The following is a 24,904-nucleotide window of genomic DNA, read 5'->3' as shown; positions in this document are numbered from 1 at the left end:
GGCTCATCCCAGCTTGAGGACCTTTCCGATCATGTCCGAACTCTACTTGAATTAAAGGCAAAAACGCGAAGATCTGATCAGTCTCGTGTGAGAACGAACCATCTAACCCACATCGACGCCGCGTGCCCCCAGACAGATGTGATGAAGCGTGCATGCGCATGCTGAGAAGAAGCATGTGATCCTTCACACTACATTTAGCAAACTGCTCGCCAGCATCATCGGGTCACAAACGTCCAGTTTCGGTTTCACTGACGTTAAAAAAATCTTCTAAAACTTCATGAACGATGCTCTTGGAGTCTCGCAGTCCGTCCCAGGCGATTTGTCTTGTTGACGGACCCGTGAAACGTACGGATCCACGCAGTGGCCTATTAATGTAGAAATTAAAACATGCGGTACCCTATATCCTTATCTTAAGATGCTCCACGGGCAGTCGGACAAATTCAAACGACAAGGTTTAAAGCAATCAGACAAATGATAGCCTACGGGCATACGTTACACAACGAGTAACGCAGAAAAGCAGGAAATATACAAACAAGGGAGTCAGGTGAGAACACCTGAGAACACACGAGACTCAATGCAGTAGTGACCTCTGGTGGAGATATTATGATTCAAAATAAATTGTCTTCCTGCGTTCAAAATGACCCATAACTGTACTTTGGGTACTTGTTTCTTGTTTAGCATCAATAAAGCAATATGTTTTACAATCGGATGTGCTCTTTCAGGACAGACAAGACGTGTTCTGCGTTCACTTGCACGGACATTTGTGAGCAAATTCTTGCAAATATATGCTTGGCTTTGTGGCAGTTGGTCATTTGCCGGCCTTGTAAATGCCTCTTGTCGTAAAGTAGGTCAGCTTGCTCTTGTTGGGCTCAGGTGAACAAAACTTGAGGTTGATCTGCTGTTTAAATGTGCATAATACCATATGGGAAAACCACAGTTGACCCTCAGGTCGCATTTTACCCTCAAGATTCATCTTTGTTTTACAAAACATTTGTTAGATCACTTATTTAGTATTTTTAAGGTGACAATGTAACTAACGAACATTCAAATTTGTGTATAATAGTGGATAAATGATCATGTACTCATAATGAACAGCAGACACTCATGCCGTTAAGTTTATTTTGATAAAACTTTTTTTTTTCTTTTTAGTTCTCGTTATTATTATTTTGCTTTCTTTCGATACTGAAAATAATGATAATTTGTTGATTAGTTGGTGTGAAGTAGTGATTCAGTGATGGATTTAAAAGGATTCCCGCGGTTTTTATTGTGATTCACACAAAAAGAACCGGCTCACCAGATTCATTGATTCATGAATCACTTAATGCGTCTTTCCGATGGACGGAGTCAAGGAGTCGAGATTTTTCAGCGCTGCGTTTCCAAAAAAGCATGTGACCTTAAATGCACCGTAGACCCTTTGAAAAAGACGAAGCTGCGATCAATTTAGGGTTACGATGCTTTTGGGAAACGCAAACGCGCTGCATTTGCCCGCCAACCGTAACCAATCAAAATGCGTTTCCGCTGTGGGTGTTTCTTTAACCAATCAGTATTCAGTATTCCATTAGTACGCAGTCCTAATGTATTTAACAGGTGAAGACATTTGGTCGATATTTTGAGTCGATTATACTGGAAATGGGCGACGATTGTGCACTAATTTGCGTCAAGATCTGTTACAATGGAAAATCTTCTACATGGAATGGGGCCCTCTATCCATTTATTAATGCTTGCGTCGAAGTGACTTCTCGCGAGATTTGCGTGATTCGATTATTTGATTGAAAAACGCAAGGAATTATTCAATGATCAACTTAACACATTTGAGTTCCTGCAAGTGCTGCTTTAACCTGTTTTCAGCGGTCTTAGAGTGAAATAAAAGCAGTGAAAACCTTCTTGGAGATCTGCCTTCTTGGAGTTTGACAGATGCCTTCGAGACCTAAGATATCAGGTAATTCTCACTCGTGCTGATAAACGTGATATAATTTCAGTTCTGTTGCTTTTAAATGAGTAAAAACATTCAAAGTTTGTTGCTATTTAATTCCACACGAAATTTCTACTTTAATACAAACCTGTACACACACACACACACACACACACACACACACACACACATATATATATATATATATATATATATATATATATATATATATATATATATATATATATATATCTCACACAAAGATTGCTCTGTCATAGTGTTACGCATGCATGAAATATAATAAATAAAATAAAATATGCATGCATAATTGAAATACTTAATCGCATGAAATCAGATAACAAAAAAAACCCAGAACTATTATTACATTGGATGTAACTCGGACACCTTTTTTTAACCGGCATGCATCGCTCTGTGATCGATTCTGCATATTTTGCTCATATCAAACAAAACTGTCTCACCGTAGAAATCTATTTATGTGAAGAATATGAATGTCACCTCTCATCATGAGGTGCTTTAAACATGAAACTTGCTGCTGGAAGCTACGATTTCTAGGTGAATGTTGATAAACTGGTTCGGTTGTTTTTTTTTTTATTTATGCATTGAACAACAGATACAAAACAATACAATAGACAATACAAAGCCACGGACTCAAAGAAATACTTATATCTCTAAAAAAAAAAACTGGGCAGAAATGTACAAAAAAGAGCTTATAAATCTTTTTTGTCAACTAGTTTTCTGTCAATTAGGACTTGTGGGTATGTGATTTAATGACAATTTTCATTTAAGGGTGAACTTAATAGCACAATATGTAGGTTTTCACCACTAAAGGTCGCATTTTAAAAAGTAAAACAAAGCCAAAGCTTGATGATGTCTGAAAGAAGAAAGTTACACACACCTGGGATGGCTTGGGGGTGAGTAGATCATTGCGTAATTTATTTTTGGGTGACCTATTCCTTTTAATGCATCCCCCAGAGCTGCTTGATGGTCGTTTTATTATAATGAAAGTTCAAGTGCCAGGACAGTTTTTAATATAACTCCGATTTTATTAGCCTGAAAGATTTGATTAGTCACGTAAACCTAGGATGCTTTAAAGGTAAATAAAAGACGGGCTGATTTTCGTATTTGGGTGAACTAGCCCTTTAAGAGCAATGCTTTTAATAAGCCCAGTGCTTAGTTTGTAAGTGGCGAGGTCCCAGAATATAGCATGGCATGTGATTTGAAATGTAAAGAAAATCTATACAAATATTAAAAGAGCAATTTTATTCTACAAATCCGTGTAATAGATTACATTTCATCAGTTGAGTAAATAAATCATTTGAAAGCAGCGTGAGTGATTCAGCTGTACCGTGTCTTTTGCCTTGGATTCATCAGAGAAAATGACTTTACCCCAGTCCTCAGCAGTCTTTTGCAGAATATCAATAGGTTCCTGATGTTTTTCCCGAAGAAAAGTGGCTTCTTTGCTGTCCAATTTAGTTCTATAAATGACGTTTGAAGAAAGCTGTATCACTGTTTACTTTATTAAAGCAACAATTGGATTGATTATAGTCTTCTATTTGATTTACGTGTAAGCATTAACCAGTATTTGCTTACTGTCTAGTGCTTTAAAGAGAACGCTTGCTCCTTTGCAGCTACTATTTTTAGGTGAATGTTGAAAAACTGGTTCGGGTGCGTCGACTAACCTCAGACAGGTGTGATGTCATGGTGATATTTGTATGCTGAATTGCGATTGGTTCGAGTTGCATGTCTTCCCAAGCATTGGCACTTCCTCCAGGTGCCACAAACCTCAAGACCACCCAGTGTTGTTTCTTTCATTTGACAAGAAATCATGCTTTAAAGACACTCTCTTCTGTCTTCGTGTCTGTTAAGCATCAGACATCGACTGTATATGGGACACCAAATTTACCAAGCTGTACATGGGAAACAAGACACTTCCCCCTTTTAATCAGGTGAGGGACTGAATTAAGCAAATATAATTTGAATATGTATTTGAATATATTGGACTAAAATGGTCAAAGTTTCAACTTTATATTTCATTACAAGATATAGATTAACTTTAGCTTTTGCCTCTCACAAATGTGTGCACTTATTCTAGAGTAGTTCTATTGCAGAATTTCTTGAAATTCTTGTTTGTAAAAGCGAATAAACTTTCTTCAATTGTTCTCTTTAGGCCAAAAATGTCGAACACAAACGGCTCGTCGCTGTTGCGTCTGGGTGTCATACTGACGATCACATGTGTCATCTCTCTGAGTGTTGTGTTTGTCTGGTTTTCACCTTCAAAACACTGTCCACCTCCAATATTTAGACCTGACCTAATAAACCCTGCCAAGAGCAACAAGTCTGTAACTGAAAAAGCTGAGGACAAATCTCTTTCTGATAAAACAGTGGAGAAACCTATACTTCTGTTATGGGTTTGGCCTCAAGATTATAGGTTTGATTTCATCGACTGCAAAAACTTGTACAATATTGATAATTGCCATCTGACGGATGATAGAGGTCTCTACAACGAAGCAGATAACGTAATCGTTTATCACAGAGACATTCAATGGGATCTGTCCAACCTTCCTCCATCTCCTCGTCCTCCGTTCCAGAGGTGGCTTTGGCTGCATTTGGAATCACCAACCAACACCAAAAGGATACCGGGTCTGGAAAACCTGTTCAATCTCACTCTCAGCTACAGACAGGATGCTGATATTCCCGTACGGATGAGGTTGATCACCAGTAAGAAACCTAACAAGGATTTTGTGATTCCCAAAAAGGACAAACTGGTGTGCTGGATCGTAAGCAACAACGATCCTTCAACTGGTGTTGACACGAGGAACATTTTTTTCAGAGAACTGAGCAAATACATACAAGTGACTTTGTTCGGAAGAGCTTATGCAAGATTCCTGGATTATAATGACTATTATCCAACCCTGGCTAGCTGCAAATTTTACCTTGCCTTTGAGAACTCAATCCACAAGGACTATATCACCGAGAAGATAAACGGACCGCTTGCAGCAGGGACCGTCCCTGTGGTGTTGGGTCCTCCGAGAAGAAACTATGAAAACTTTGTTCCCGCTGAGTCCTTCATTCATGTCAATGACTTCTCAGACGCAAAGTCACTAGCTGAGTATCTGCTTCAGCTGGACAGGGATGACAATGCATATCAGCAGTACTTTAACTGGAGGAAACATCTCACTCCAAGTCCTCATTTAATATTACAGACACAAGAGTTTATTCTGGCTATCTGCACTGCCTGTGATCATGTAGCACGACACAGAGAATATAAAGAAGCTCATGATCTCTATGATTGGTATTTTAATTGACTAGAACGTTTATGAAATATGTTGTTTTATATGAACTGCTACTTTTGATACTTAGATTTTTTTTTAGCTGTTCAAAGTATTTTAATAAATGATTGCTTATGGATGAGCTAATAATTAAGACGCTTGAACTTGTATTTTATATTCCAGCTATGATATAGCTCTTTTCACTTGGTTTTTTTAATCAGTTGTAAATAACTCTTGATGTAACGTGGGGAAGAAATGCGTGTGAATATTTATATGCCGCTTTATTATATTTACAAACTTCCATTTTGTCAGCACAAGCCAATAAAAAAAATGCACATGATTCATTGATTTTGACAAAACTTTGACTGATTCAAGTGTTCTATTTGGTTTTAACCACATTTCCACCTCAGGACATGCTGTCTTTATGTCATTGTTGTGTAAAATCGCAGACCTTGATTAACTAGTTTAGGTGTGTGCCAGACATTTTTCTCTTTGTTAGTTTAAACTTGTCTTGCAGAACAATCATGAAATCAGGCTGTGTGTCTCTCATTGACTTCCATTGGCTATTGGTGATGCAACAAGCTGTGAAAAATGAGCTTTGAAGCAATGTGGCGACTACCAGTGAGAGAGCTGAATTGTACAGAAATCATGTTTACTCGGTTTAATGGACTATTTATTTTTCATACACACTTATGAGATGTGGCACTTTGCCAGAAAGTCCTTTGGTCAAATTAATTTGATTCTTGACGTGCACAGATCAGTGCAGCAAAGAAATTTAGGTAAATTTTAGAAGTAATGCAAATGCATTGACTTGAGTGCAATGCTTAATTCACATTCTAGCTCATTTTTGTTGTCGTTGTGTAAATGGGCCATTCAAGTCCATCTCTTTATCTCTTATGTCTCAGGTTTCCATGCCCGGGTCTTCATGTTGGCCAGTCCAAGTGCAGATTGTAAAACTGACTTCGGAGTAGAAATGTAAACCACACAACAGATTTTTGGCGGCAGTTGTAAGAAAAAAAGTGACCAGGGTAAGTACATTTATTTCAGTTTCTAAGTGAACAGTACCTTTAGCTTGCCCGTGATTCAGAAATATATAAACACACAAATTCAGGGAGCCTTTTGGAGTTCCACCTTAAATAGACAGGAACAATGGAAGGTAGGCGAGAGCAAGATGTTCAACGAGACAATGTGAGACTCTTTCCTGTATTATGTTACAGTGTTGTCATTCAACAGATTGGGTTTACCGTCAAAGTAGAACCTGATAGTTCAGCTTAAGATAATAATACTAATAATATTAGTATTATACATGCCCACACACGAAAAACTTCCACGTAGTTCAAAGTTATAAAAAGTGTACCAGAAGGCAGTGTCTCAGAATCATTCATGATGCACCACGCTTCAGATGAGCTCTGTAAACCAATAATATATAGTGATACTGCTTGTAGTATAAATAGTGTGAATAGTGATAAATGCTGTTCACACAAAGACTGCGAGGAAGTAAAATTCAGTTTGTTCAAAGGTTAATGAGCAATAGTGGGCTTGGCTATTTCAGGTCAACCATGAGACTGGTTGTTCAGGTTTATGGGTTTCACGCGGTGGTCACACAACTTGTATGATGGGTTTGTCTTTATGGGTTTGCCCGTTTCACACCAAGAGTGTGAGCTTCGCGTCAGACTCACCAGTGTATTCACAATAAATGTTTTTCAATGTCAAGTTTAAAAACAGATCTTTGCTTAATTGTGGAAAATGTAGAAAGCGCACAGTTAATTGTGGTTTTAAGCTATGCCTGATAATTTCAATATTATAACATCTTTTAGAAATACACATACAGATGCAAATTTATGTTCATTATAAAAATAGTAATATCAGTAAACAAAAAAAACTTGCATTTAGTCTTAAATCATTAAAATCACAGTTAAAACCACAAATATAGCACCTCAATACATTTAGTATAAACGCATTAAATGCTATAGGTTAATCACAAATATACTGTAATTATATTCCATTACTCCTCCATCAATACATTTAATACATGTCTACATTAATAATATAATAAAACTGGACACAGATGCCCACATTTCTGATTCAATGCCATGGTGCAGTTATTGTTACTATAGTAGATCTTTGGTAAATTGTGGAGATTTGTAGATTACTGTTATTTGTGATTTGCAGCGATTGCGTCTTTGATGGTTCACACCGTGGGATTGTCACTGACATGAGCAAGCATTGCCCATGATTTCGTGCATTTGTCTGCCATTTCTCAACCTGTTGTGGAAAGCGGCTAAAGATAGTGTGGACAAGAACAAAGCTATTCTATGATTTGTAACTCTGAGGTGAAATGCTATAGAAATCCTAGTAATACTAGATAATATTGCGTTAGTTAAAGGGATCCCTGGGTGTTCATAGCTTAATATAACGTAAATTATGTCTCTTGCTGAAATATGTAATAGAAACCCATGACAGGTGTATGTTATTAAAAAAAATCGACACCTGTTTCTGGACTATGGGTTTAAGTAAGTCTTTAAACTAGATTTAAAAACATCCGCAGAAGGAGAGGCTCTGATGTTCGCAGGGAGACCGCTCCATAGCTTTGGAGCGACTACTGAAAAGAATTGCAGAATTGTGCAATAAGAATGCAATATGCAATAAGAATTTGTATGCAATGCCTTGTATGCAATAAGAATCTTAAAATCGACTCACAATGCAATGAAGCAAGGACAGGAGAGGTGTGATCAAAAATCTGGCAGCTGCGTTTCGAACCATTTGCAATTGAGAAATTGCAGATTGACGTAATCCATTGTAAAAAGAATTACAGTAGTCCAATTGAGAAGAGATTAGTGCATGAATCATTATTTCAAGGCCTTTGTTCGAGAGGAGCTATTAAATCTTATTCATCGGCTGTTAAATTGGAAAATAGGGTCAAAAAGACTCTTTGCGTAATTGTGTAGGTTATTACTTAGAATACCTAGCTATGTTTTAATTGAGTTGTTAGTAGCAGCAGGGCCTATTAGAAGCACTTCAGTTTTGTTTTCATCTAATTGCAGAGGATTTGTTGTCACCCAGATCTTTTATATCTTGAAGGCATTGTAAAAGGTAAGGTAACGAGGAGTCATTTCCTGATTTAATTGGAAGATATAGCTGTAGGTCAGCCGCGTAACAGTATTTTATGTCATGTTTACGTAGTATTGCACCTAAGGGAGCAAACAAAGGGTAAAAAGTAGAGGGCCAAGAATTGATCCCTGCAGAACACCACAATGGATAGGGGCAGGGGGAGAGTTACAGAAAAAGACCTCCCCTTTAAATATGAGGCGATCCATTCTAAGGCAAAAACCCTGAATCCCGAGATTCAGACTCAAGTTGTTTTAGGAGAATATCATTGTCAGCGTTAATAAATGCGCCACTGGTCAAAGAGCACTAAGATAGCAGATGTCCTACAATCAATGGACAATAGTACTGTATGACATTTGTTACCTTCAACAGAGCCGACTGCTCTAAATCCCGAATTGAAATGGGTTGAGAGTAATAAAAGTATCCAAATACGAGGTTGACTGCAAGAGTGCAACCTTTTCCAGAACCTTTGAGATGAATGAGAGTTTTGAAACGGGGCGGTAATTATTGTGCACAGTGTTGATCAAGATGAGGACCTTTCAAAAGGGGCTGTACAATAGCATTTTTAAAACGTTCCGGAAAGACCCCCTTTATTAAACCGCTTTTTGTTAATATAAACCTATGCTTATATCCATCGCATCGCTTTCATTTGCTGTGGTCATCATATCAGGGTTTTGTTTTCCAAGTTATGTTTGAGTCGTCTAGCTCACCGTGTGAGCTAGACAAAAAATTGTTCTTTTTGGTTTCCTTGCAGAAAGTATTCTCGTAACATCGCAAAACTGAGCTTGAAGTCCTAATCGACTATCTTGAGCCTTGATTGCCAGTCCATCGTAAGGCTCACACGCAGATTTTAAGTCGTTTTTATTGAATTTCTCTTCTTTGGATAGAGCACGGGGTGAAAAGGTTTCAATGTGTTTTACTTCAGAATATTGAGTGGCGCGGTTGAACCCCATGTGGCTCAACTTACCCTCTCCCTAGGCTCGGTTTACCCCACCCTTTTTTGTTTTTCAAATTTACATGTCATGCATATTTCATCCTGACACAGCTCCTGCAGTCCAAATTTTATTACTATATTAAAGAGAACCGTTTGTCCTGCTTCCTTGTGCTGGGACTTGATGCTGCTCACGTGGGTTTGTCAGACTGAGGACACGCGACAGCCTTGTACCGTAATTTGATGAGTTGATTTACTGTGTTTTAATGTTCCTCTGCTCATACAGCATTGTGCGTTATGTAATATTGCCAGCTGGTGGTTGAAATGGATGCTGCAGTTCTGACACAGAATCTGCCTGAAACTCACATTTTCACAGTAGAATTACTATCTACAGCATTTTCAGTTTTTGAAATCCTTATATAGTGTGGAAAAAAAAGCACAAAAGATTACTTGCGGTGTTCTTCTTTCGTTGCGCTATATGTATTTTTTTATTTGGCTTTTGTAAATAATGCATTATAACATTTCTTTCTTACTGTTTAAAGAAAAAGACCAGTTACTCCTGTTTATTAATAGAACTATTAAGAGTTAAAGCTTAATTGGAACGCAATTTAAGATACTTTAGATGAAAACCAGGAGGCTGGTGAATGTCTCACTGATTTTTAAGTAAATAACAAAAAACACAAAAAAATGTTACTATATACTGAGAAACGATCATGGCAATTCTGTGTCTGCTAAAGTCTGCTTATTACTATAAAGCAAACAGGGCAAAAAGATTAACCCAAAATATTTAATTACATAAATGTGCAACTTTTTGCACCAAGCGCAAAGATTTAGGATTACAAAAGAACAGGAGAAAAAAAACCAGACAAAAGAAACGATCAAATCAAAGAAAGAAAGTAAAGCAAACACACTAAAGAAAAGAGAAACCATCTAATCATCAACTCGATCATCAGTATACACAAGGAAACGAAAGAAAAGAAAAATCTTCTGTTTTAAAGATGGCTTAAAAAAAATACTACACACCAAAAAAATACGGAGATGGGCACAGGTTTCTAAACAACTATACAACAATTGAAACCATGCATCATGTGATATTGTAATGATACATCAGAGACGTGGGGATCCATTTGCGATTGAGCTTTAATCGTGGTCGGGCAGGCAGGGTCAAACAGGAGCAAACGATAATACACGAGGGAAATCCAAGAGACGTAAACGATAACAGGCAGTAGGTCAAAAGGCAGGCAGATATCAATCACAAGAGTAACAAGGCACAGGTCGGCAACAGGAAAACAAACACGGGAATAAACGCTCAGAATTGCAGTAAACACAAACAAGACTTCGCGATGAATGAACGTGAGAGGGTCCATTATAAAGGCTGGATGATGCGGAACACCTGGTGGCTGTAATCAGCCCAAGGTACGGGGTTGTGGGAAATGTAGTCTTTAGCGATTAGTATTCCGGTGAGAGCTCCCTCCGGTGGTGGTCGGAGAGAGCCACAGAGGTGCTGTTCATGACAGAGCCCCCCCCCTGCGAGCGGCTCCGGAAGCGAGGAGTGACTCGACGCCGAGGTCTTCCACGGGTCTGGGAGCAGGTTTGTCGGGATGGTCATGGTGAAAGGTGGCAGTGAGAGTGGGGTCGAGAATGTCTCGAGCAGGTATCCAAGACCTCTCCTCGGGTCCATAGCCTTCCCAGTCGATGAGGTATTGAAGTTCTCTGCCTCGGCGTCGAGAGTCCAGGATTTCTCGAACCTGGTAGGCCTCCTCGCCGTCGATGATCAAGGGAGGGGTCGTTGGTAGCAACCTCTTCCTGGTCCCTCTCCTCCCGGACCACCGGCGGGTTTAAGCAGTGAGACATGGAAAGTAGAGGCAATGCGATAATTAGCAGGTAGGTCAAGACGATATGAAACTGGTGTAACTTGCTTGATGATTTTGAAGGGACCCACGTACCTTGGACTCAGTTTCTTGCAGGGTAATCGGAGGCGGAGATCTCGGGTTGATAGCCAAACCCAGTCACCAGGTAAGTACTCGGGTGCATCTCGGCGATGACGATCAGCCTGAGCTTGGAACCTTCTGACAGCTCCTCTGAGATGGACGTGGCGGTATTCCAGACTTCCTCACTTCTTTGTAACCATGCGTTGACTGCGGGCAGTGCTGAGGGTTCTCCGGACCAAGGAAACAAAGGCGGTTGATAGCCCAGAACGCATTGGAAGGGAGTTAGTCCAGTGGATTGTTTCCTGAGGGAATTCTGGGCATACTCAGCCCAGACTAAATAGCGACTCCAGTCTTGTTGGTTGTCGTGGCAGTACGTTCTGAGAAATTGTGACAGTTCTTGATTTAAACGTTCGGCTTGTCCGTTGGATTGAGGATGATAACCTGAAGTTAGACTGACGTTTATGTTGAGTTGCGTGCAAAAGGCTTGCCAGACTCGGGAGGTGAACTGTGGGCGCGATCAGATACGATATCCTCGGTAAGCCGTAAAGCGAAATACCTGCTGTAGAAGGACTTCAGCGGTTTCCCAAGCTGTGGGTAGTTTGGGCAAGGGTATAAATCTGCATGCCTTGAGAACCGATCCACGACCGTGAGTACCGTGGTAAAGGAGTTGGAGATAGGCAGATCCGTTACGAAATCGATAGCTATGTGAGACCAAGGTCGTTCAGGTATGGGTAGTGGCTGTAGAAGTCCTGCTGGGCGTTGATGGGAGGTTTTTACGATATTACAGGTTTCACACTGTTGCACGAAAATGGATGGTGTCTGAACGTATGGTGGGCCACCAGAATCTGTTATTAACTAAGTGCAGGGTGGCTGTGATGCCTGGATGACCGGCGCTGGGAGTGTCGTGAATCCAATGCAGAACTCTCTGACGTAGTGCTTGGGGTACGTACGTCCGGTTAGGAGGGCAGGCTGGTGGGACTGGTTCGGAAAGTTGGGCCTCTGAGATCTCGGTCATGATATCCCACTGGATTGGAGCGATAATGCGGGCTGGCGGTAGGATGGGTTCATGAGAGACTTCTTGAGGGCTGCTCTCGAACTGCCTAGATAAAGCATCCGCTTTGGTGTTCTTTGACCCTGGGCGTAAGTGACTTTAAAATCAAAGCGGGAGAAGAACAAAGACCACCTGGCTTGTCTTGAGTTTAGACGCTTGGCGGATTGGATATATTCAAGATTTCGGTGATCGGTGAGTATGGTGAATGGTAGTTTGGCTCCCTCTAGCCAGTGCCGCCACTCCTCAAGGGCTGATTTCATGGCAAGGAGCTCTCTATCCCCGACATCATAGTTGCGTTCGGCAGGGTTAAGCTTGCGGAGAAGTAAGCACAAGGAAGAGTTTAGCTGGCTGCCCGTGACGTTGAGACAGGATGGCGCCGATGCCCACATTAGATGCATCTACCTCGACTATGAATTCCCGATTGGGGTCTGGGTGATGGAGTATGGGAGCGGTCGTGAACCTTTCCTTGAGCTGGTCAAATGCCTGGATGCTGTCGGGTGACCACGATAGGCGATGAGAGGTTCTTTAACCAGAGAGGTGAGTGGCGCGGCAATGATACTGAAGTTGCGGATAAATCTGCGATAAAAATTAGAGAACCCCAGGAAACGCTGTAATTCCTTGACTGTAGAGGGGCGCGGCCACTCCACGACTGCCTTGACCTTGTGTTCGTCCATCGTCACCCCGTCAGAACTGATGATGTACCCCAGATAAGCCACTTGGGTCCTATGGAATTCACATTTCTGGAGCTTGGCGTACAGTTGATTGTCGATCAAGCGTTGAAGAACTGTTCTGACGTGGGTAACATGAGACTCGAAGTTGTCAGAGTACACAAGGATGTCATCCATATAGACAATGAGAAATTGGTGCAACATGTCTCTAAATACCTCGTTTACGAAAGCCTGAAAGACAGAAGGACTGTTTGCGAGCCCGAACGGCATAACAAGATACTCATAGTGCCCAGATGTAGTGGAGAAGGCAGTCTTCCATTCGTCTCCTTCCCTGATGCGGATCAGGTTATATGCGTTCTGAGGTCCAATTTAGTAAAAAACTTAGCCTTACGGAGTTGCTCTAAGGAGGCTGGTACGAGAGGCAGCGGATAACGGTATTTGACAGTTACCTCGTTCAGACTGCGGTAATCGATGCAAGGCCGAAGGCTTCCATCCTTCTTCTTGACGAAGAAAAACCCGCGCGGCGCTGGTGACGTAGAGGGTCGGATGAATCCCTTTGCCAACTCCTCCTCAATGTAGGATCTCATCGCCTCTGATTCGGGTTGTGAGAGGGGAAAGACGCGACCGCGTTGAGGGAAGCGACCCGGCATGAGGTCGATGGCACAATCGTATGGACGGTGAGGTGGTAATTGAGTTGCTCCCCTTTCGCTAAAAGCAAGGGTTAAATCTTGATATTCAGCAGGGAGTTCAGATGCATTGATGACCTCCTCTTCAGCAGGAAGCGGTTTAGAAGGGGACCGGTGCACTGGGGCTTTAAGACAGTGGTTGTGGCAGTTAGTTGACCAGTGTGTTATTTGACGATTTATCCATGATATAGTGGGGTTGTGAATCTCGAGCCAGGGTAGTCCGAGGATGAGGTGATGCTTGGGAGAGTGAATTACGAACAGGCGTATGGATTCGAATGAAGGGGCTTGCTTGCAGCGTTAGAGGTTGGGTGACGGAAGAAATAGTTCCAGATCCGACTGGCCGTCCATCTACCGCCGCCACTGCGACATGGGGTACACAGGAACGAGAGGGATCTTGTTAGAGTCCGCGAAGGCTTTATCAATAAAATTACCAGCCGCTCCTGAATCGATGAGAGCTGTTGCAGAAATCCATGTCGACTTTACTTTTAACAGAACCTCGATTTCAAAGGAGTCTGGATGAGTGTGCGGTCTTACCGGCGGGTTGTTGGCGCTGGCGCTGAGGACGTGTTGGGCAGTGAGCTCGAAAATGACCGGCTAGACCACAATAGAGACATAAGCGTTCCCGAACTCTTCTCTCTCTCTCTCCGGATCAAGGTGAGTTGAGCTGATCTGCATGGGCTCCGGTGCTGGTGAATGGCCAGGATGTGAGAAAGAGGACTCGGGTACTTGCCACGGCGTGCTCTGAGAACATTGTCCAATTTTATGGTGATCTCCATGAATTCCTCCAGAGATTTGCCCTCGTCACGACACGCCAGTTCTGCTTGGGCTCGGTGTTCAAACCCCTCCGATACATAAGCTTGAGTGGCGACTCCCCCAGCCTGACTGAGCGCGCAAGCGTGCGGAAGTTGAGCGTGTAATCCGCAGCTGTGTCGGTACCTTGTGATAAGGCGAGCAGCTGTTCCCCTGGTTCTTTTCCTCCGGCTACATGCTCGAAAACCTCCCTGAATTCACGCAGGAAATCATTAAATGAGGGGAAAGACATACGGCGCGCCTCCCAAGTAGCTGTGGCCCAATCGAGCGCTTTCCCGGTGAGCAAGGAACAGATCAGGGAAACCTTGCTGTCATCTGTGGGGTATAAACCCGGTTGCTGGTGAATGAACAAGGAGCATTGTAATAAAAATCCCTTACATTTGGGGCTGACCCGTCGAATTTGTCAGGTAGACTGAGAGGCGGATTAAGGTTAGGTTGAGGCGGCGTCATGACTGGTTGCGTGGGCTGGGCAGATGGGGCGGTGTGCTGGGTTGGATTGGTGGTCGTGAGGGTTAGCACCTGAATCGACCTCACTAGCTCCTCCGTCAGCGTGGTGAGCTTGTGCAGCTGTTGCTGATGTGCGCGGCGATAGTGGTCGCTGAGACGAGACTTCAGACATCAGAAGATACATTTCCGCTGGATCCGTTTGTGGCGAAGTCTTCTGTAATGATACATCAGAGACGTGGGGATCCATTTGCGATTGAGCTTTAATCGTGGTCGGGCAGGCAGGGTCAAACAGGAGCAAACGATAATACACGAGGGAAATCCAAGAGACGTAAACGATAACAGGCAGTAGGTCAAAAGGCAGGCAGATATCAATCACAAGAGTAACAAGGCACAGGTCGGCAACAGGAAAACAAACACGGGAATAAACGCTCAGAATTGCAGTAAACACAAACAAGACTTCGCGATGAATGAACGTGAGAGGGTCCATTATAAAGGCTGGATGATGCGGAACACCTGGTGGCTGTAATCAGCCCAAGGTACGGGGTTGTGGGAAATGTAGTCTTTAGCGATTAGTATTCCGGTGAGAGCTCCCTCCGGTGGTGGTCGGAGAGAGCCACAGAGGTGCTGTTCATGACAGATATCTTACCTGTTATTTCAATCTTCCTGTTTTTTTTTTTTTTTTTTTTTAAATGGCAAGTGGGAGAATACACTTGTACGAGTGAATTGAGGTATGAAGATAATAATGCATAATTGATCTTCAGATATAGACAGATTTTTTTTTAAAGCATTAACACATTAAACTGCACTACATAAACACACAATCAGACCTCAAAAAAAAGTCAACCACCCCTTTAAGTAGAATAATTGCTTGTTTTCTCTGTGAGTGTTGATAAACTGGTTCAGGTGCATTTGGTTAGATGACTAACTTTAAGCAGGGAGGTTTCATAGTGATATCTGTATACTAAATTGTGATTGGTCTGTGTTGTTGGCACTTCCTACAAGTGCCACAAAACTCAGAGACATGCTTTAAATAAATAGTCTTTCAGGTGTCTGTCTGTTAATAATCATCGGTTATACATGGAACAGCAAATTACAGATTTTTTTTCTGGTTTAATCAGGTGAGGAACTGAATCAAATACTTTTTTAGACTAAAATGATCAAAGTTTGCATTTTAAATGTTGTTACAAGATAATGAGTAGCTTTTGCCTTCACACAAATGTGTGAACTGATTCTACAATAATGTTTTATACTTTCTTCAATTGTACTCTTTAGGCCAAAAATGTCGAACACAAACGGCTCGTCGCTGTTGCGTCTGGGTGTCATACTGACGATCACATGTGTCATCTCTCTGAGTGTTGTGTTTGTCTGGTTTTCACCTTCAAAACACTGTCCACCTCCAATATTTAGACCTGACCTAATAAACCCTGCCAAGAGCAACAAGTCTGTATCTGAAAAGGCTGAGGACGAATCTCTTTCTGATAAAACAGTGGAGAAACCTATACTTCTGTTGTGGGTTTGGCCTCAAGATTATAGGTTTGATTTCAGCGACTGCAAAAACTTGTACAATATTGATAATTGCCATCTGACGGATGATAGAGGTCTCTACAACGAAGCAGATAACGTAATCGTTTATCACAGAGACATTCAATGGGATCTGTCCAACCTTCCTCCATCTCCTCGTCCTCCGTTCCAGAGGTGGCTTTGGTTGCATTTGGAATCACCAACCAACACCAAAAGGATACCGGGTCTGGAAAACCTGTTCAATCTCACTCTCAGCTACAGACAGGATGCTGATATTCCCGTACGGATGAAATTGATCACCAGGAAGAAGCCTGACGATAAATTCGTGATTCCCAAAAAGGACAAACTGGTGTGCTGGATCGTAAGCAACAACGATCCTTCAACTGGTGTTGACACGAGAAACGTTTTTTTCAGAGAACTGAGCAAATACATACAAGTGACTTTGTTCGGAAGAGCTTATGCAAGATTCCTGGATTATAATGACTATTATCCAACCCTGGCTAGCTGCAAATTTTACCTTGCCTTTGAGAACTCCATCCACAAGGACTACTTTATGGAGAAGATAAACGGACCGCTTGCAGCAGGGACCGTCCCTGTGGTCTTGGGCCCTCCGAGAAGAAACTATGAAAACTATTATCCCGCTGAGTCCTTCATTCATGTCAATGACTTCCCGGATGCAAAGTCACTAGCTGAGTATCTGCATCAGCTGGACAGGGATGACAATGCATATCAGCAGTACTTTAACTGGAGGAAACATCTCACTCCAAGTCCTCATTTAATATTACAGACACAAGAGTTTATTCTGGCTATCTGCACTGCCTGTGATCATGTAGCACGACACAGAGAATATAAAGAATTTCATGATCTCTATGATTGGTATTTTAATTGAAGTTACTTCAGATTTTCTTACATTGGAGCTAGTGACTACAACGTATTAGTGGAGTTTTATTTGTTAAATCATTAATTATGGATGACCTAGTAATTACGTGAAGATGCTTGTATTTTATTAGTTTTATTTTTACGGCTATAAACTAGCTCTTTTTGTGCCACTTGTAAATAGAACTTGCAACATGAAGCAACACATGTAAATATGCTGCTTTATTATATTTGTGAACACTCATTTTGTCAACACAAGCCAATAATAAATGCACGAATAATTGATTTTGACAAAAGTTTGACTGATTCAGGTGTGTTAGATTTGGTTTTAACCACATTTCCACCTCATGTATAAACCTGCAGACCTCGATTAACTAGTTTAGGTGTGTGGGAGAATTTTTTTTTTTTTTTTCAGTTTCACACTCGTTTCGCCGAACAACCATGAAATCAGAAAAATAAAAAATAAATAAATTGTCTGTCAGAAACGTTATCAACCTGGTCAGAGAATTAAGTTATGCAATCAAAAATAAAGAATTTCAAAATAAAAAAGAAACAGAGATTGAGGAAACATGATTTTGCAATACATGGCCGTAGCCACTAATTTATATGCTTTTATTTTGTGGTTCAGTCATGAGTAAGCTAATAACAGTAACGTTTTCCCCTTTGCATTTCTGCACATTTCACTTCCTTTTTTCTACAAAAGCTTGTTAATAATGCTCCGTAGTAGCAAACGGTACAGAAATAGAAATATTGCCCAAATTGAACTCATGTCATAATTAATAAACTTGACATATCATACGAGTCTTTAACTGAACAATTACATTTTGCATATATCACTAATTGGATAAAGCGATATATTCTTGTTATACTAAATATGGGAACAATGATACATTCTGTTTACACTAAAATAGCATTTTCTTTAGCAATAGGTGTGTAAATAGTACTTAGGTGGCAGATATTTATACTTCAGTACTGTAGTACATTATAAAACATGCAACAATATTGAGTGTAAATAATGTAATAACGCTGTATTATTAATAAGGTATTTTATTTCAACGTTTTAATGGGAAAAAATGCCATGATCTGGTACGTGATAGCGGAAACGTTTGGCAAAAGGCAGATTTAAAGAGACTCAATCAGCACACATTTCATAATGCCACTGACATGCACGTGTTATATTGAGCGCTGTTTGTCGCAGCCAGGCATTCGTGGGTGGAGGTAATGGAAACAATAAATGTTGCATTTGCCCTCAGAGTAAATACACTCCTTTCCTTTTTGGCGTAATTAAATTTGGTTTGCATTGTTGAAAGATATTGTCTAATACATTGAAACAGTCAGTACTGTATAAAGCACTATACAGATAAAGGTGCCGTCATTTGACTTGATGGCTGTTATGAAAGGGACGGAGACGAGCGGATGCATACGTGGCACTTTTTTAACAGACATATTGAAATATAACAAACAAAACATTGTATTGTATTTCATTTCTTAAAATGAAATGATGGTTAAAAAGTGCATTGTATTAATACTTGTACTAAATGTACACAGTCTCATGCAGTTCTCGAAACGCACTCAAGATGAGTGGATCCAAAATTACAAACTGGTGTCTGATGACGACAAAAAGTTTAAATATCGAGAAAAATATTAATAAGTCACTATATCAGTCCATCTCATGGCAAAAGATTGACCTAAAATACTTATACAGTCCAACGTATATACAGCTAGACAATGCCGAATCAAAGAAATAAAACCAATCTCTTAAATCTTTAGTTTCAAAGATGCCCCAAATAAACTGCTACACACCAAAAAGATGGGCAGGAGTCTTTAAACTTGTGTTCCGTACACGTGTTAAACTCGGTGGGGCACATGTCATGTGACACCTTAGCTGTTACTTCCCTCTTCCTTGTTTCGTCACCACTAGGTAACAAAAATGGCGAACGAGACACAGACCTTTTTTCAAAGAACGCAGACCTATTTTTGCCAAAAACCGTGTTAAAAATGAACCGTCGCAAGCATTCAAGCTTCATAATCAATGCAAAGTGAGCTCTAGCGTGCATTTATAATCCCTTAGTGAGGGCAGGCGTCCTCTGATTGACAGGTGAACAAACCAATCAGGTCTCCGTGTTGTCCTGCGGAAAGCGAAAGTAAAAAGAGAAAAGGGGGAGTGAAAAAAAAACACTGTTCCCAACAGCAACTCGGGATTGGCTAGCATCGGACATTAAAGCATTAGCGTAATGTTCTCGTTCCGCTTTGTATCATGTTAGGTTTTGATCTTAAGTTTTGAAATGGCGAGTGGGAAAATACATTTGTACAAGTGAGCTGGGGTATGACGGTAATAACGTATGATTGTTATTCATTGACCAGCAGCTTAGAGGAAACTTAAAGAGTTAGCTCAAATAGAAATGATCGTCAAATACTAAACCCTTGTTCAATTCCAAACCGGCAAGACTGTGCATCTTCAGAACACAGATTTCGATAAATTTGGTGTTTTAGGTTCTTCCTTGAAATTCTTACTTGTGATCAATATGGCCAGTCACTTTACGTCATGAGGGTACTGCAATAAAAAATGCTGTTTCTATGTTTATTTTATGTACGCAGTCTGGTATATAGTCTTCTGTTTGACTTGTGTTTAAACCAGTATCTGTGATTATGAAATGGCGCTTGAAGCAGGATACTCGCTGCTTGTTTTCTAGCTGAATGTTGATAAACTGGTTCGGGTGTGTTTGGTTAGACGTTTGACTTGGAGGAGGGTGGTGTCGGTTATATTTGCATGCTGAATTGTGATTGCTTGCGAAGAGATGACAGACCATGGGCACTTCCTACAGGTTTCACAAAACTCAAAGACAACCCTTTTTTTCTCACAGAAATCATGCTTTAAAGAAACAGTCTTCCGTGTTTCTGCCTATTAATCATCAAACATCGGCTATATATGGAACACCAAATTACAGATTTTTTTAATCAGGTGAGGAACTGAATTAAGCACTTCATTTCTAAAATATTATTGGATATATATTTGTTAGACCAAAACGAACTGAGTTAAACTTTTAAATGTCATTACAAGATAATGATTAACTTTTACTTCTGTAGCTTTTGCCTTTCGCAAACGTGAGCTGATTCTGCAGTATTTTTTTTTTTTGGTAAAACCTTCTTCAATTGTTCTCTTTAGGTCAAAAATGTCAAACGCAAATGGCACATCACTGTTGCGTCTGGGTGTCATACTGCTGATGGCAGGTGTCATCTCTCTGAGCGTTGTGTTTTTCTGGTTCTCGCTTTCAAACAACTGTCCATCTCCGGTTTTTAGACCTGACCGATATTCACAAATCATTGCTGACAAGAGCAGCAGGCCTCTTGCTAATAAGGCAGAAGGGAAACCTTTAGTTCTGTTATGGGTTTGGCCACAAGATTACAGGTTTGAATTCAGTGACTGCAAAAGGTTTTTCAATATTGATAATTGCCAGCTGACGGATGATAGATCTCTGTACAACGATGCAGATGATGTCATCGTTTATCACAGAAACATCAGTAAAGATCTGTCCAACCTTCCTCCATCTCCTCGTCCTCCGTTCCAGAGGTGGATTTGGTTGCATTTGGAATCACCAACCAACACCAAAATCATACCGGGTCTGGAAAACCTGTTCAATCTCACTCTCAGCTACAGACAGGATGCTGATATTCCCGTACGGATGAGGTTGATCACCAGTAAGGAACCTAACAAGGATTTTGTGATTCCCAAAAAGGACAAACTGGTGTGCTGGATTGTAAGTAACAACAATTCCACAACTGGTGTTGACAGGAGGAACGATTTTTTCAAAGAATTCAGTAAATATATCCAAGTGACTTTGTTCGGAAAAGCTTATGCAAGGTTTCTGAATTATACTGACTACTATCCAACCCTGGCTAGCTGCAAATTTTACCTTGCTCTTGAGAACTCCGTCCACAAGGACTACTTTATGGAGAAGATAAACGGACCGCTTGCAGCAGGGACCGTCCCAGTGGTGTTGGGTCCTCCGAGAAGAAACTATGAAAACTATTATCCCGCCGAGTCCTTCATTCATGTCGATGATTTCCCAGATGAAAGGTCGCTAGCTATGTATCTGCTTCAGCTGGACAGGGATGAAAATGCATATCACCAGTACTTTAACTGGAGGAAACATCTCACTCCAAGTCCTCATTTAATATTACAGACACAAGAGTTTATTCTGGCTATCTGCACTGCCTGTGATCATGTAGCACGACACAGAGAATATAAAGAAGTTCATGATCTCTATGATTGGTACTTCAGATAAAGTCATCTCAGGTTTTCGTACATCATCAGTCACTGACTATAATGTTTATGAAATAAATTGTAATTTATATTATACGTTACTTTTGAGATTAGACTTTGTAACTATTTTGGTGAAAGTGTTCATTAAATGAAGTGAAAATGCTCATACTTCTGTTCAAGGTTTATTTTATTTTCCAGCTCTGAGCTAACGCTTTTCCTAATTGCTTGTATTTTTATTAATGTGCAATTAATTCTTGATAACATATGGTGAAGAAATGCCTGTAAATGTTTTTGTATCGTCAATCGATTAAAAAAACAAACCCAAAAAAAACCTTTACACATTTTTTCACGATTAATCCAAACTTTAAAGGCAAGTATCATTGATACCAACTGATATCTCGGTAACACTTTATTTTACAGCTACACTAATCATTCATTTAAAGTGTTACCGATACCTCTTTGATTATTTCCCCAAATATTTAACCATTGACTATAGTCATTCGACATTAAATTACAATTGAAAGCTATCGATTTGATCAGTTACTGACTGAAAGTTAACTTCTAATTTGAAAACGGGTTCTGCATCTAAATAAATGCATTTCTTTAGCAGTTTGCGAGTGGGGTGGCGTCTGTCTTAATTGCGTACGATGTATAGTTCAGTCATGAAACTCTGGATGGCGCTGGCTGAAGGGTTGCTAACTTAGTTAATTCAGATTTGGCGAGCTGATTGGTTAATGTTACATATGCAGTGTGGCTGGCTATCATTCACCATGGATTTTTTGCAGCACGCTTTCAGAGTTTCTCTGAATCCCTCTACCTGTATATGGCTATCTATCTGTGGGTTATTTTATGTGCTATTTGTGCAGTACGTCTTCGATACTCATAGCACCGCATTGCCATATGCATTGGCAGTAGCAAGTTCCTCTACTTGCTTTAAGCAGCGAAAATAATCTACAACTTAATTTAATTACCAACAGCCATTCCGCCAAGACCAAATGTATTAAAATGATCATATCCATCACCGTGCTAAAATGAGAGTTGTCGTGGCTGAAATATTTTTAACACACTCAACTTATTCGCCTGCATTAATGTCACCATTATGTATATGGTGGTTTAATATATTTATGAAAACATAAATTTTGCCTGAACCATCAACTAATAAATGCAAAAAAAAAACTTTAGCTGACTTTAGGTGTGCTTGACTTGGTTTTTAGCCTTTATGAAATGCTGACTTGAAACACGCAGACCTTGATTAACTAGTATAGGTGTGTGCCTGATTTCTTCTTCTTTTGTTGGATCGAAATTTGTCTTGCAGAACATTGAGGAAATCAGACAGTGCGTCACTCATTTTCATTGTTGGCAGGTGAATTCCATTGGCTATCTGTGATGCAAATTTGAAAAAAAAAGCTGTGAGGCAGCTCTGCCAGTTTACTCTGTAGATTACCGGTGAGAGTGCTAAAAGGAGTAAGTGTTTACTGTATCACAGTAAAATTAAAAATGTCATTTTTTAAGGGCTGTTAGCATCAGTATGTTTCTCTTAAGGTTATCTATAAGCCAGCGTGCTCCAATGGAGTGATAAAAATTCGCATTTAGGAGATCGGTCACTTATTTACAGTGTATTTTCTGTACAGTGAACGGCATGTAGTGCACAATGTAGGCGATAGGGACTGATTCAGAGTCTGACTGTACTTTGTCTCCAGTCCAGAGACATGATCAGACGGAGACGATCATATGCGCGAGGATTGATTGATCGAATTGTCAATGTGTCCCGTCCTGTCTTCCTGTTGAAATGACGTCTCCACATTGAATAATGCTTTGTGTTTCAAGGCACTCCAGGGGACCTGTTTCATGCAAATTCTTTGTTTGTTTTTTTATAAACTTTTGCAAACTTCCTGCTTACCAGATGTGGCTCTTTTCCAGAAAGGCTTTGGTCTTGATCTTATGTGATCAAATTTGGTGTGCTGGCATGTACAGTTCAGTGCCCCAAACAAATTCGATTGAGTGCAATGTTTTGTTTGATATTCAAATTCATCTGTGGTTGTGCAGATAGGCCTTTCACGTCTTTGGAGTTACAGAAATGTAAACCACACAACCTACACAACAGATTTTTGGCCAGTTTATTGGAGGTATATGAAAAGTGTGACCAGCTCCCAAACCCAGATAGCATCTGGATGTTGACCGCTTATGGAAATGCTGGAAGAATGGATGTAAGCCTGAAGTGGCCCACATTTACAATAGCAAAAACGGCCCAAATGTATTAAATCACATGTGGGCCTCTCTAGGCAAAGATGCCGTGTTCACAGCAGTGTTTAATCTGAATGTGACGCTAAAGTGGCCCGTGTGATAAATAGTGCCTACTAAATATAAACCACCTTTGGCAGAAATGTGGCACCATTGACAAAAGCTAATCAGGGTGTAAACCAGATGTGGTCCACATTTGTTTCAGCAAATTAAAACATATCTCGCCCAGTTATTTTTTTTTAAATTCAGATTTTTCTCAGATTAGGCTGTTCTGAAGTTGCATTCTAGTGTCCCTACGCAGTGTTCACTACTCCCTACTCCCTAAGCACGGGATTTCTGGTGACAGTAATCGCTCATTCTGAATGCTGTGCAACGTCATTAAAGAAAATCAACGGCAGGGTCGCGCAGATTATGATATTACATGAATAAAATTGCAATTTGGTTTACTTTCAAATTTAAACGCATATAAAATACATATACAATTATGTAAATAATATAGTCCAAATGTATATGTTTAGACTGATGGTGGGTTCATCTCGTGAGCTTTCTTTCTCACACACAGCCTTTTTAACTCTGCTGATGTAACGGTAAATAAAGTAAAAAAATGAAAGAGCTGTTTTTTGCCGATTTTTATTTGTTTTACCTATTCATACATTACAATATGCAAATGTAACTCATCGCTAACCCTAACCCTAACCTAAGCCTACTCTAACCCTAACCGTAACCCTAACCTAACCGTAACCTTAACCCTAACGGTAATCCTAAACCTAACCTAAGCCTACCGTAACCTTAACTTAACCCTAACCTAAGTCTACCTTAACCCTACCTTAACCCTAACTGTAAACTTAACCGTAATCCTAACCTTAACCTAACCCACCCTAACCCTAACCATAATACTCTAATTTGTATAATAATAACGTTTATTGCAACTGCTCTATTGCCGATCCTTTAAAAACTCTTTCAACGGCTCTGCTGTATCTTTAATTCTGACTAGTGACCCGATCTGCAAAGACAGATTTATTTATTTATTTTTTCCTCTACACATTCTGTGAAGTGATGTATTAATGTTCCCTTATTCCCTATGCCATCCGCATAGCCCTTCAAACTGAAGATGTTCGTTCCCTTCAGAAAAGAATCTCACTATCAGTATATCAGTGTCACTATCAGT

General features: G+C 40.4%; 4 protein-coding genes across 6 annotated transcripts in view; 3 read left to right on the top strand and 1 right to left on the bottom strand.

Annotated features, from left to right (window-relative positions):
* LOC122349879 (4-galactosyl-N-acetylglucosaminide 3-alpha-L-fucosyltransferase 9-like) overlaps nucleotides 1-554 on the bottom strand; it is a 3,285-nt gene extending 2,731 nt beyond the window's left edge. Inside the window, exon 1 of the mRNA XM_043245999.1 lies at nucleotides 1-554. This exon is cut by the window's left edge and continues 223 nt beyond it. The gene's annotated coding sequence lies outside the window, so the exon portion shown is untranslated.
* Nucleotides 555-3,699: 3,145 nt separating this feature from the next.
* LOC122350818 (4-galactosyl-N-acetylglucosaminide 3-alpha-L-fucosyltransferase 9-like) lies at nucleotides 3,700-5,542 on the top strand. The gene is made up of 2 exons (XM_043247552.1): nucleotides 3,700-3,879; nucleotides 4,101-5,542. The coding sequence occupies exon 2, from the start codon at nucleotides 4,108-4,110 to the stop codon at nucleotides 5,236-5,238; it is 1,131 nt and encodes a 376-aa protein (XP_043103487.1). The 5' UTR covers nucleotides 3,700-3,879; nucleotides 4,101-4,107; the 3' UTR covers nucleotides 5,239-5,542.
* Nucleotides 5,543-6,158: 616 nt separating this feature from the next.
* Nucleotides 6,159-21,663, top strand: LOC122350819 (4-galactosyl-N-acetylglucosaminide 3-alpha-L-fucosyltransferase 9-like). Of its 3 annotated transcripts, none has more exons than XM_043247555.1 (3): nucleotides 6,159-6,230; nucleotides 20,096-20,193; nucleotides 20,398-21,663. In XM_043247555.1, the coding sequence occupies exon 3, from the start codon at nucleotides 20,405-20,407 to the stop codon at nucleotides 21,515-21,517; it is 1,113 nt and encodes a 370-aa protein (XP_043103490.1). In that variant the 5' UTR covers nucleotides 6,159-6,230; nucleotides 20,096-20,193; nucleotides 20,398-20,404; the 3' UTR covers nucleotides 21,518-21,663. The 3 variants fall into 3 exon arrangements, with proteins under 3 accessions (XP_043103490.1, XP_043103489.1, XP_043103488.1); XM_043247554.1 differs by lacking the exon at nucleotides 6,159-6,230 and adding an exon at nucleotides 19,416-19,462; XM_043247553.1 differs by lacking the exon at nucleotides 6,159-6,230 and adding an exon at nucleotides 19,434-19,563.
* On the top strand, nucleotides 15,840-17,527 carry LOC122350817 (4-galactosyl-N-acetylglucosaminide 3-alpha-L-fucosyltransferase 9-like). Its single transcript, XM_043247551.1, has 2 exons — nucleotides 15,840-15,952; nucleotides 16,107-17,527. The coding sequence occupies exons 1-2, from the start codon at nucleotides 15,912-15,914 to the stop codon at nucleotides 17,242-17,244; spliced, it is 1,179 nt and encodes a 392-aa protein (XP_043103486.1). The 5' UTR covers nucleotides 15,840-15,911; the 3' UTR covers nucleotides 17,245-17,527.
* Nucleotides 21,664-24,904: the final 3,241 nt, after the last annotated feature.

Source organism: Puntigrus tetrazona, chromosome 8 (genome assembly GCF_018831695.1).
Source record: "Puntigrus tetrazona isolate hp1 chromosome 8, ASM1883169v1, whole genome shotgun sequence".
Classification (NCBI taxonomy): domain Eukaryota; kingdom Metazoa; phylum Chordata; class Actinopteri; order Cypriniformes; family Cyprinidae; genus Puntigrus; species Puntigrus tetrazona.
This window is presented reverse-complemented; position numbering and strand designations above follow the sequence as displayed.